General features: G+C 50.3%; 1 protein-coding gene across 1 annotated transcript in view; it reads right to left on the reverse strand.

Annotated features, from left to right (window-relative positions):
- Positions 1-598: 598 nt before the first annotated feature.
- The window catches only part of LOC306815707 (low affinity immunoglobulin gamma Fc region receptor II-like), a gene marked incomplete at both ends in the record, with an annotated part of 48,977 nt that continues 36,957 nt past the window's right edge, over positions 599-12,618 (reverse strand). The window contains 2 exons of the mRNA XM_079332267.1: positions 599-691; positions 1,445-1,616. Coding sequence (XP_079188393.1) covers positions 599-691; positions 1,445-1,616 — 265 coding nt within the window. The remainder of the gene's footprint in view (positions 692-1,444; positions 1,617-12,618) is intronic.

A 12,618-nucleotide genomic window follows, 5' to 3' on the forward strand; every position in this document is an offset into this window, starting at 1 on the left:
TGACCTGTCTCCCGATGCTCTAAAGCCAGCTCACATTCCCTATTAGAGGGTGAACAATGCAAGGCCTGGTGAATTGTGCTGCACAGGGATAGGCAGAGGCGACATGGAAGGATGTTTCCCTAGTGAGAGAAGTGCAGAGCGGGGAGGGGGCGGCCGTGGCAGGGCAGGTTTTAGCGGCCCAGGGAAGCGATGCAGCGAGCGTGGGAGAAGCTGCCGCCGACCATGGCCGGGGCCAGCGGCTTTGACACAGCTCACAGGGATCGGCTTCCCTCCGGAAAAGGCAGGGGACGGCAAGCAAGCAAAAAGTGAATCCAAAAAAATAAAAAGCACAGGATGTGTGGGCCGAGCCGTGCTAGTGGACACGTGGCAGAGAAGCGATCGTAGCTGATCAAGGGGGTGCAACTGGCAGACACCGCCGGCCCCAGTATCAGGCAGAGCCATCTTGCCCTGGCCGCCGCGGAGAGGGGCAGAGCTGCTCGCCTCGCTTCCGCCCACTGCTGCGGCGCCGTCTCTGGGGGCGGCTGGAGGGTGCCCCGGCCCCGGGGCTGGGTAGACCAGGCCTTCAGGGGCCACCCCGGACAGGGGCACACCTACTCACTCTGGGTCCGCCGCCGCTGCGGCGCCATCTCTCGCGGAGGCTGATGGACGGCGCTGGCCCAGAGCCGGGTAGACGAGGTGTCCTCGTACCGTCCTGGAGTCAGGCGAAGCCCACAGCCCCGTAATGCCCTGGAGCTGGATGGCCCTAGCAGCCCTGTCACATCCTGTGAGGCCAGTTTCAAAACCAATAAATATTTTCGAATACTTTTTGATTTTTTTTTTTTTTTTTTTTAATGGGGTTTTTTTTCCCCTTTTCCTTTCCCTTTTCCTTTCCCTTTTTCACTGAGGCTTGGAGGCAGCAGGGCCAGCGGCTTAAGCCAGGAGCGCAACTCAGGTACATTGAGGGAGCGGCTTTAGGGGAGGGGGAAGAGCAGGCGTGAGCAGGAGTGTGAGCGCGGTGCAAGTGCTCGGGGGCTGTGGGACGGGCAGGGCTTGCGGCGAAGGCGTGCTGGGCGGGCGAGCCAGGGGAAAGGGGCCCGCTCATGGGATGGACGAGACGCGGCGCCGCTGCTCATTGTCCAGGCTCCAGGGCCAGCAGACGGCAACAAGTCTATCCCGTGAAAGTCCTTACGAGTAAAGGCCGCAGAGGGCAACAGGTCTACCTTACCAATGGCCGTCAGAGAAAAAGGCCAGGGAAGGGTAACAGGTCTACCCTGCGATCTCTGCCCTTGGCCCCCTCTCTCACCACCACCAGCACCAGCAGTGCCAGCAAGTCCCTTGCTGCGGCCGCCGCTGGCCACACATGTGGCTGTGCAGTGCCCGGCCAGGCCCAGCACTCCGCGGGGTCACACGGCCGGGGAGAGCCAGCGAGCGACAGGGAACAGAAGTGCATGGCCGCAGCACTCACCGTCCTGCCCGCGGCTCCTCTCTTGGTGCTGCCGCGGCCGCGCAGCCCACCCCGCCTGCACCGTGGCTGCTGCACAACACGAGAGCCGCACGCAGCCGGCCCTGCCCAGATCTGCGTGGAGCCCGGGCGCGGCACTGCTGGGAGAGCCACGGAGGGGCAGCTCCCGCTGAGACTGGACAGGCGAGGGTAGCCGCCCGTGAGCGCCCAGCCAGGGGTGAGCAGGGGAGGAGATGGAGAGATGGAGGCAGCAGCAGCGCCCTGCATAGAAAGGCTGATGGTGCTGCAGCTGCCGCCCTGCAGCCCCTCGGCTGCTGGTGAGGGGGCCCAGCCCTGCCCGTGCAGAGAGCGAGGTGGGTCTGCAGCCCGCAGGCAGCCCTGGGGAAGGGATGGAGCGCTGCAGGCAGTCCCGGGGCGCTGCAGCGGGATGGAGCCTGCGGGGGAACCACTTTACTCCTTTATAGGTCACTGCTGTCAGAAAAATTCATCCACGATGCCACAGGTTTATGTCCAAAAGGGAGAAAGAGGAGTCCTGTAACTTTATTTGAATAAAGGGAGAGGTCATGGGACATTTCCCATAGGGTGTCTCAAATAATTGGGAGATGCAGCCCCCATTGTATCCTAAATTTTCAACCGCATAACCCTCTTCTTTTTCCCCACTGGATGAGGCAATTTTAAGGTACAGAATTCCTCAACCAGCTAATCTATGCCCCACTCTATTATGCACTCGTCCTTTTGTAATATACAAGAAAAAAAAGCAAAAGCTCTTCATAATTCTAGTAACTCTTTCTTGTCTTGGTCTAGGTTCAGGAATTTAACACGGCCTTGGCTGAGCAAATGTCTGTGTTGATTAGTAACAGTTTCTAGAATGAAGAGTGTCTTCTGTTACTTCAATGTCTGTAAGTCCCCAGCTTTGTCTGCAAGCAAATTCACATGGTCTGTTTGTAAAGATACAATCATCTTACTCCTTTCCATCCCTCCTCTTTTTATTTTCTCTGTATTTGTCTTTACACACCATAATTGCCAGTGATTTAAGTTTTTCTTCCTGAATCATCTTTGGTTTTGCAGGTATTTGCAGTGACATCATTTTCCATCCTTTTGGTATCATTTCTGCATCAGTAGGTGTGGCTGCCACATGCATCCCCTTGATCACCTGCTGAAAGACTTGCACTCAGCAAGGTGTCGTGCATGGCAAAAAGATGAGTGTTGCTATAGCATATAAGAGCAGAAATAGTATTCATTTAACCCATAGATTGCCAGGAAACCATGAAAACGTGTCCCATTCCCATCTTTTCCACATTTGGACTGGTGTGTGAGCTGACTTTATTTTCTTTGTTATTTGTTTGATCACTTTTCCATTACCATCTCTTTGCAAACAGCAGTCTGAAAAATTTAATTTTCCACAAACTCCTCCTTCTTCTGTTAATAGATGACCTAATACCATCCAATGTTGAAATATTGCATTCCTCATTTGAGTGGACTGGTCAGCAGGAAGGTCAAGAGCTGCAGCTGTCTGCTTGGTTATTGTTTAAGAGGCAGATTGTAACCTAATGATCCCATTCCAATTATAAATGGGTTCTCTGGCACCTGATTTTAATTCCAAGTGGCTGGTCTATATTGCAGTATAATTTTTATCTTGTGGCCATTCATCTTTTCCCCATTTTGGGTGCTCTCTCCAGCCAGAACTGCATCCATTGATTGCTTTTCTCTAGTTAAATTGTCACAGATTTTGATTCCTAAGTGATTTCCCTCACTTTGTGGTAGAAAAAAGAACAACAGTCAATTTAAGCCCTATTGAACAGATCCCTCAGCAGTTTGGAGGTTACCTGCAATAAGCATGTTGGCCACAAATACAATAATGCTCTTTCAAAGCCCATGTTGCATTAGCAAAAGGCCATCTGACCTTTGTCATCAATTGGTGGGTCAAAATGCAGCTTTTTTCCTGGCCCTAACAGTCCTTCAACAATAATAGCCCCACCATGGGGGTCACAATATTTGCATTTCCAAGCTTCCACATGGGCTTTCCATCTACATTTACATCTGCAAGGTGTTTGGTGGGACTTGGAGCAGAACTCACTAAAAAGGGGTCAAATTCCTTTCCCGTGTTGCCATTTTTCCACTGATAATCACAAACAACATGTGCTCTGCTTGTGGAATTTTCTCATTGGCAGCTTAAAAGCTTAGTCAGAAAACCCCTTTCCCTCCCCACTGCTTTACAGCCTTCCAAATCTTTTCATTAATTATTGTAGGAACACCTTAGCCAGCTACCATTAGTGAGCTAAACAGGCATTTGATAGCATTTCCCTTGATATTTGGAATAATTCTAAGGAGGGTAATTGGGAGTCCAAACCCAATTGTTTAAACCCTAAGATATAATCAATTGACAAATGCTTTTCCTATGTAGATGGCCCTGTCCTATTTAGGCAATAAGTGCCTGTTTCAGAAGAGTGAAGTCACCATGGACTTCCTTCTTTGTCCCAAATCCCATCCCACTATGGACCTCACTGAGGGTGCTGACCCACCATTACGTTCAGCTGGGTTAGTCAGCCACTCTTCAGATGCTCCTGGCTCTCTCAGACCCAACAATTGTCAGGGTTAAAAACTCTCACTGCTTCTTCTCCTAAGGCTGCAAATTGATTCTTCCTCTTCTGGCCTAAACTTAGTTGTCAGTATGAAAGTAGAATTACTAAGGAAAATATTCTAGAAGTGTATTCTAATGACCTAGTCTATTTTTCACCTTGTCTTCAGCAGCACCTGTGGTGAGTGAAGGCACAGAAACCCCTTCAGATAAAGGAAACAATGGCAGCAAGTGTCCCCCCCGTGGCTGGAGATTCTGAAGGAGGGATGCCCATACAGACTGTTCCAGCTGCAGTCTGTGGGCAGCACACGGGGCTTCCCCTGGTGTCAGTGCACTTGCTGCTGCTCCAGCCCCCTCCTGCAGAGTGTCAGTCACAGCCTGCCATCCTTCTCTGCCAGCTGAGATGGCCAAACCTCTGGGGCCTTGGAGAGCATGGCCAGAGTGGGATGGTTTCACCTGTGTTCAGCTGTCATGGCAGCTGTTTCTGTGGTCAGTGACACCTGGAAAATCAACACCACCACCAGTGGTGCTTCTTTCCACTCCTTAGCCAGGACTAAATCCCCTGGTGGGGAGTTATGAACAGCACAGTCCAAAGGCAGGGGCTGTGCCAGCTGAGCTTCCTGTTGCAGGAGATTGCCCCAGAGAGAGTGTCCTGGCCACACATTGTTTTAAATACACGTCACTTATCACCACTCCCATTGGGTTGAGAGTTACCTGGGTGAGGAATCCCAAACAAGTATTCAAAGTAAGATAACTGAAAGTCTCTTCTGTGTCTGTCCTTTTATCTTGGCAAACCAATGGCAAAAGCCTTACCTGTGGTGTCTTGGTTTATATTACAGCTTCAAATGCTATTTATTTTTTTCCCCTATTCATTTATTTTCTACCAAAAAAAAAAAAAAAAAAAAAAAAAAAACAGAAGAAATGAGCAGAACCTGTGGCGGAACCAGGGCTATGGAGGATCCATTGTTTTCCTAAAATAGTGTGCTGTTTTTACATGGAAGCCACCTAAGAGGAAGGCACACACACACACACACAGAGGTTTCTTTGTCTGGTTTTGTGTTGGCTTCTGTCTCACTTTTTACGAGGTTATTTTGCATTCCCAATGTAGCCAGCAAATCTCTTCCCAGTAAGTTATAATTACAGATAGGAACAAACAGAAACTCATGCATTTCAAACCTAAATCCCACCTGTACTAATTGAATGAAACACATTCACACCTCTTTTTCACTTGCCCCCTGGATAATTAAAGAAATTCCTCACAATGTTCCCCTTTAGAGAACATTTTTTTCCTCTTGGGAATAATCCCTATGGCCAGACAAAAAGAATCTCCTCCCCCTGAAGTGAACTGAAACAATTATTTTAGTGAAAGACTGACTGAAGTGTTTCTGTATGTTGTTAAGAAATGTGGGAGGTCGGGGGGGACGAGGGAGTGATCTGGAAATCTTATTCCAAAGTTCTTGTTTTCTTTGTATTGTTAATAAATTTCTTCTTTATACCCTTTTAAGTCTTAGGCCTGCCTTGGTTTTGCTCCTAATCCTGTAATCATATCCCACAACAGAAATTGAGTAGATTAGAACTGGCAAACCTAAACTAAAGCAAGACAAGTAGCCACAAGCCCTTGAAGGAATCTTCCTATAAAATGAATTCCCCTATCTGAGTGTATTGCTTCTACAATCCGGTGTCTTGGAATTATTTGTTCCAAAAATACTTTAATAACTGGTGCTGTAGTTGCTGAAACAGTTGAAAATGTTGCTGGCCACCTTGTTAGCTGACTAGAAGATATTTAAGCCTTCCCACTTGGGACATCTCAGCAACATCCACTTGGCACCTTTGGAAGGGACATACCATGGCTCCCCTCTCTTGGCAGTTTTCCTTGTAACTCTGTTATTGGCGTTAGCACAGATGAAGCAGCCTGCAACAGCTGATTTTGCAGGACAAAAACATCCTTACAAGCAACATACATCTTGAGAAGGCTTCTGCCAGTCCTCAAGAACTCCAGTGACTCCCTTCATGGAGTTGTTCCACTACTTGTATCTATTCTTCTGGTCTCTATTCTTTGCCATTCCTTGTAAACCAATTATCCCCTTTTGTCTTTGCCTGGCCACTCTGAATTATCTCCAGCTCCTTTGGTGGCAAAGACAGCTTATCTGGCACTCACTGAGTCAGCTGGGAGCAAAGGGAGGATCTTCCAGAGTTCTGGCAAAAGTGTTGCTTTCTGAGTTTTCTCCATTAATCGCTGGACTTCCATTGAGTGCTGAGGATCCCATTGTTTCTTCAGACAATCTCACTTTCAGTGTCCCTGCAGATAGTGCACTGATTCCTTCCAAGACACTGTTTGCTGGGATCTCCCCTGTTGGGGAAGGAATGCCTCTGCCACATCATTGTGGCCAATCCCTTCCTTTCTGCTCTGGGTGCCCCTTCTGCACCCTTGGGCCCTCCTCAGCAGTAAGAACTCTGCCATCACATCTGCCCTTGCCTTTTCCTCATCCCTTCTTTCATACACGTGCTGTATCTTTCTAACCTGTTCATCCAGGGGCTTATTCTGTCCTTCCTCCAGCCCCCACCCCACTACTGCCTCTGGGCACTCATTCTTGCACAGCTCACAATCATTTGTTTCTCCAGTGACCCAAACAAAATTCTTCAAAGAAAATCCTAATCCTTCCACATCTAATCTTTTCCCAGATATTCCTTGTTCCTCCTCTCTGTGCTCCCCATTTTCACCACACACTGTACACTCCAGCCAGTCCCTGTCCTGCTACAGTGTCTGAATGTGGCCCCTTGCAGCTGGCCCTGGACCAGTTGGCAAATTTTGAGATAAATGTTTTCTGCTACTGCTTGTCTTGACCATATTCCTACACATTCTATTTCAACCAATCCTTTCCCCTGTTGCTGAGACCCCTTCTCAACTCCCCTTATTGCCTTCCTGGGCATGAACTGTCTTTAATTACCCCTGGGAGAATGTGCAAACTATGTCCACCTTCTCCCAAGGGATTCTCTGGAGATATTTCAGCAGACATCATCCCTTTTGCTAGGAGCTGCCTTTACCTGTGCTACTCTCCCTGGGTGCCCTCTCAGGTTTACTCCCTGAATATCCCATTGACTGGGGAGATTCTCTGTGCACCTTCCCTGTGCACTCTGCAGGGATTCCATGCTCTGTCATTGTCAGTCTCAAGTGGACACTGTCAGGTACCCAATCAATTGCCCAGTGCCAGCCTCCATTGACAAGAACTGATCACCAAAGCTGAGTGAGGGGTGCCTCAGCTCCACTTGCTGCCCCTGGATGGTGAAAGAATCCTGGATGACTTGCCATTTAGTTAGGAAAATTAATTCCTAATATCAAAGGTTCATGTCCAAAAAGGAGACAGAGGCAGCCTGTAACTTTGGGAGAGGTTATGTGGCGTTTCCCATGGGAGGGTCTTAAATGGTTGGGTGATGCAGCCTCCTTTTTCTCCTAAGTTCACCCTGAATTACCCTCTTCTTTTCCCCATTGGCTGAGGTAATTGGAAGGTACAGACTTCCCAAATCTCCTACTCTAAGCCCCACTCTAATATGCACCCTCCTTTTTTTATAGAAAAGAAAGAAATATAAACTCTTCCAAATTCTGTTAAGTCTCTCTCCTTTTGCTCTAGTTTCAGGAATTCAGCACAGCCTTTGCTGAGCAACAGTCTCTGTGGATTAGTAACATTTTCTTGAACTGAGTTTCTTCTGTTGCTTCACTATCTAGAGGTTCCTGGTCCTGTCTACTAGCAGATTGACATGGTGTGTTTGCACAGACACATTCCATCTGCCTCCTTTCTCTCCCAGCCGTTCTTGCTGGTGGGGTGGCTCCCACTGGCCCTGCACCCTGCACACAATGCTGCACACACACTCTGCACCACCCACACACAGCAAAGGAAGTTGTGGCTGTGGCCAGGCAAGGCAGACACAGGCAAGGCAAGCAAAGCAAGGGCAGGCCAGGCAAAACTAGGAACAGTACTGAAGGCAAGGCAAGGCCAAGGGACTTGGGGTGCCTTTCCCTGGGAAGTGAAAGATACAGTGCCACTGTTTTTGGAGCAGCTGTTAATGTACTGTGGGGAGGAATAATCCAGCAAGGTATTTCTGTCTGAGCCTTTTCTGTGTAAGCTAATTTGTTGGATACATTCCATACTGGAGGTGGATCAGTCCCTGGACATTTTGTATTTTAGAGGAGGGAATGCCATTTCTTTTTAGATGGGCTTCCAGTTCCTCTCTTTGGCCAAGAAAGCAGGTTTGGATGTGACTTTGGGAAGTCTCAGTGAATTGAAAGGCTTTTCCCGATAGGCAGTTCTCTGGGCTAGAGCAGTTTAATTTTGAGTGGGAATGCAGACATCTGTGGGAAACCAGATGGAAGATGGAACAGAGAGCTCAGCAGAACAAAATACAAGGCCTGGAACAGGCTATGAAAAGGTACAGCATATTCAGCTGGAGAGGTCTTTGAAATGATGTGGTTTTGGTCAGGCTGCCAGGTAATGCAGACAATAGGCTGATTCTGTACTAGTAGGAAAAATTCTACTGAGAGATGTGACTGCTTAGAGCTGTAACTTGTTAGAAGGGTAACAGTACATAAGGCTGAACTGTGAGAAAAATAAGGACTCCAATAAACTACTTTTGCTCAGATTTCAGACTTTGACACCCTGTATTCTATGCTTGGATGCTCTGCCTTCAAAAAACAACTTGGACTTCATTTTGCTTGGGCTTTGGTTTTTTGCTTGGATTTCTTTTTGCAGCCCTTCCAGTTTGTAGTCCTGTCTCTCAGTCACTGGTGGATGCCAAGCTGCTGAGCTTTTTGTCCTGGTCACTGGAGTGTGTCAGCTGTCCCTGGTTCTATTCCATCTGCATCCTGACTCTGGGAAACTGAAAGCTTAGGGCAGTCCCTAGAACTGGAAAGGAAAGTGCCAGAGCAGGGTGAATGCTTGCAATTTGCAGTTCCAATTGTGGGCAGCAAGATCTGTCATAGTTGGCAATTTGGTGAGCTCTCTTTTTGCCAGATGTTTTCATGTTTGTTAGCCGGCTCTGAGAGCTTTTCTCTGAGAAAAGCTCTGCTAGGGCAAAGCAGTTTGTGCTTCCCTTTGAGCGTGGTGCCAAGAAGAGCATGCAGTTAGGAAGGGAAGGTCAGCACACTGTTTTTGTGCTGGCATTTGAGAGCAGGGCCGTTTGCAGCTTGGCTCTGCACTGGGTGGTTTCGAGCCGGGCCGGGCGCGTTTCCTCCTTTTGCGAGTTGGCAGCGCCGTCGTGTGGTTGTTCTGATGGCACTGACAGTGCCCAGGGAAAACCAAGCGCTGTCCCTGCCCCGTTCGTGTGGGAGCAGCGCTGGGAAGAGCTCCGCTGGGGATCCTGGCTCCTGGAGCCTGACAGAATGTGCTCCTGCAGGCAGCAGGGAAGGAAGAGGAATTATTCCATCATTGGCTGAGCGGTCTATGAGCTGCAAAATAGGCAATGGCACCACGGCCTCTTCCTTTGAGAATGTTTTCTGTGTGATCAGCTGCTCAACAGTGGAACTGGCACGCACTCAACTGCATCCACCTCCCTGGAGACATGCACTTTCTCTCAAGCTCTGTGTACCATCCTACCCTCTCAGTCTCCCAGATCCCAAACCCCTCCAAAACTTCCAGGAGCCACTTGCAAAACAGTCCTACAGCAAAAAGCCAGTGCTTTCATAGCCCCTTTGCAGTCTTTGAAGTAGACAAAACACACTAGTGATTCACTCTTTCCTTCTCAACTCTGCATATCAGCATATCTTCTCAAAGTGGGAGAGTCCATCATTCCAGCTGCAGTTCAGACTGAGAGATGTGCCAGCACAGAAAGCATTTAGTCCCCTACCCTCTTCCCTGTGAAACCTGATTTCCCCAGCTCTGTCACTTTCACACACTTTCTGCATCCAGCAGTTGTGCCCATAGATAAAGGCTCTAGAAGTAAAAGCCAGTGCAGAGCTGCACCTTCCCCATGCCACACATAAGCCACAGCAAAATCACAGGTGCATCCTCTCTGTCCATTTTTGGCTGAATCCACCAAGGTGTTCTGTAGATATCAGGGCCTACATGTAAGGACAATTTTTTCCAGGAGGGGCTGAAAGAGGAATAGGCAGCAGCAAAAGCAGCTCTCATTGAACTTTGTCCTATGGACTGGTAATGTAACTATAGCAAGCAGAGCAGTGGCAGCCACGCTTTTCTTGCAGCCAGTGCACTGTGCACAGCAGCTTGGTGCTCTCCTCACTGCTCACCTTTGGAACCTGTCTCTCTTTCATTCTCCCAGAGGTGAATCGTTGTCTACTTCCTGCACAGAACACTCTGCTGGCAGCAAAGGACTCCAGCAAACTGCTTCTGCCAAAAGATGCTGGGGTCATGCACTGACCTGCTCAGGGCTGTGTATCCCCTGCTGCCACCACTGGGGTGTCACAGAGGAAACGCTGGGACTCCAATGCTCTGGTGTCACAGACAGTGGAATGTTGGGGCTGCCTGCTCCTACACTGACCCAATTAGCTCTGCCAGTGCCTCGTGGGGGCACAAAGGCTGAGCTAAACGGTGAGAATTGCAGAAGGGGCTGAGCTGCGAGGGACCCACTGGGATTATCAAGTCCATGCCCTGGCCATGCACAGACAGCCCAGAGAGCTGAGCCTGTGCATCCCTGTGAGAGGTGTCAAAAGGCTCCTGCTTCTCCTCTTTGTTGTATTGTTCAAATGCCTTCCCTCTGATCATTCCCAATTCCTTTTTTTTTTTTCTCTTTTTTCCCCTCAGTCCATTGCTTTTCTCCTAATGCCCTTCCTGGACTCATTGCCTGCTCCCAAACCATCTTCCACTCCTGTTGGTTTTCTCCTCATCTGTCCTGTTTTTTTCTTTCTCCATCCAGCCACTCCCTTAAAATCCCAAGTCGCTGCAATGGATTTCCTCTCTTCTCCCCTTCATCCAACAGAGCCCCTTCCCCACCCTCAGCCCAGTCCCTTGGGCTCCTCAGGTCACCCCACTTCAGTGTCTTTGATCCTCCTTGGAGGCCCTGAATTCCCATCCCATTGTCTCCACCTCCACCCTGATCCCTGCACCCCTTTTCCCCCACAGCCACACAAAGCCCAATGCAGATGGCTGTTCCAGCTCGCTGTGGGGTGCTGTGTGTCTGTGGGGTTTCTCTGGGCTGCAGATTCAGGAGGATGCCGGCTGATGCCGGCTCTGGGGATTCCTCAGCACACAGTTGAGCCATGCTCCGGGCTGTGCTCGGGCACCAGCTCTGCCCTCCTCTTCAGTGCCACAGGGTGCTCAGCTCTGCCTGGCTCTGAGGCCGGGCTGGGCCACCAGCCTTGCCCAGAGACAGTGGCTGGGGCAGCTGCAGGCACAGGGCCAACTGCTCTGCCCCGCTCCGGCAGAGCTCAGCTCCATTTCCTCATGGCCTGGGGACACCAGTTGTTCCTCAGCCATCCTGGAAGTTCGCCAGGGTCTTACTCATTTTCACTGCACCAGCTCCACGATCCAAGGAGCTGCTGGTGCTGGCACTGCCCCAGGGAAGCCTCACAGCAGGGCTTTGCCCTGGCCCAGGGGCACAGGAAATATCTCGGCTGTGAGCAGCAGAGCAGAGAGAAAGCAACTGGCCCAGGCAGCTGCTGCCATGGGGGCACAGACTCTGGTGCCCAGGAAGGTTCCAGAGTGACCATAAGGGTTTGAAGATGGACACAGAGCAGTTGTAAGACATGTTGGGAAGAAAGGATTATTTTGTTCCAAGGAAGAGGCAAATAAAAATCCTGTGCAGGCCATTCCCCATAGGAAGTGGCACTGGTGTCCCAGAGGGATCCGGCCATGGCTTTAGGGACAGTGGTGCAGATGGAGCCCTGGTGGAGCAGAGAGAGGCTGAGCAGGCAGAAGCCCCTCGCGGTGTGCAGTTGGGGTCGCAGACTCCCGCGGGGATGATGAGGCCGCAGCCCAGGAGGGCGGCCAGGCCAGTGCCCAGGAAGAGCCCCAAGGGCAGGAGCTGCAGCTCTTGTGGGTCTGCGAAGGCCGGGAGGAGCAATTGGGTGCTGGAGCTGCTGTTGGACAGCTGGTGCCTCTTGTCACAGCCATGTGTGCAAATACAGTGAGACATGAGGTTGGACTTTGCAGGGAAAACCTGCTCCATTCTTTGGAGAAATGCCCCGCCCTGCCTCTGTGCCTTTAGTTCTGCCTGAGTGCAGCTCTCTTTGCCTGGAGCCGTGCTGGGCACTGGCTGAGGCTGCCAGGAGAGCTGGGCATTTGCTACGGGCTCAGCAGGCAGAAGGCCCTTCTGTCCTGCAGCAGCTGGGAAAGAGCAGCACGGGGGGAATTACAGTGAAATCTGCTCCTAACAGAACAAATCTTTGCATCATCGTTGTTCCCATCTTCCCCTACAAGAACAGAGGTTCCAAGTGTTCCTGTTGTTCCTTTTGTCCGAGTTCCCCAGCACAGCAGAGGGGTGGTTTGAAGGCAGCTTTGGGTTGTGTTCCTGTTGTCCTGGCAGTAAAATACAGTGCACAGGGCACAGAGGTGTCTTCCACAGGGGCTCACAGGGAACAACCAGATGTTGTGGGGAGATGTGCCCTGCTGGAGGGCAGACTCAGCCCGGCAGGAGCCCTGGGCAAAGGGAG

This window comes from Erithacus rubecula (assembly GCF_903797595.1).
Source record: "Erithacus rubecula genome assembly, contig: scaffold_192_arrow_ctg1, whole genome shotgun sequence".
In the NCBI taxonomy this organism is placed as follows: Eukaryota; Metazoa; Chordata; class Aves; order Passeriformes; family Muscicapidae; genus Erithacus; species Erithacus rubecula.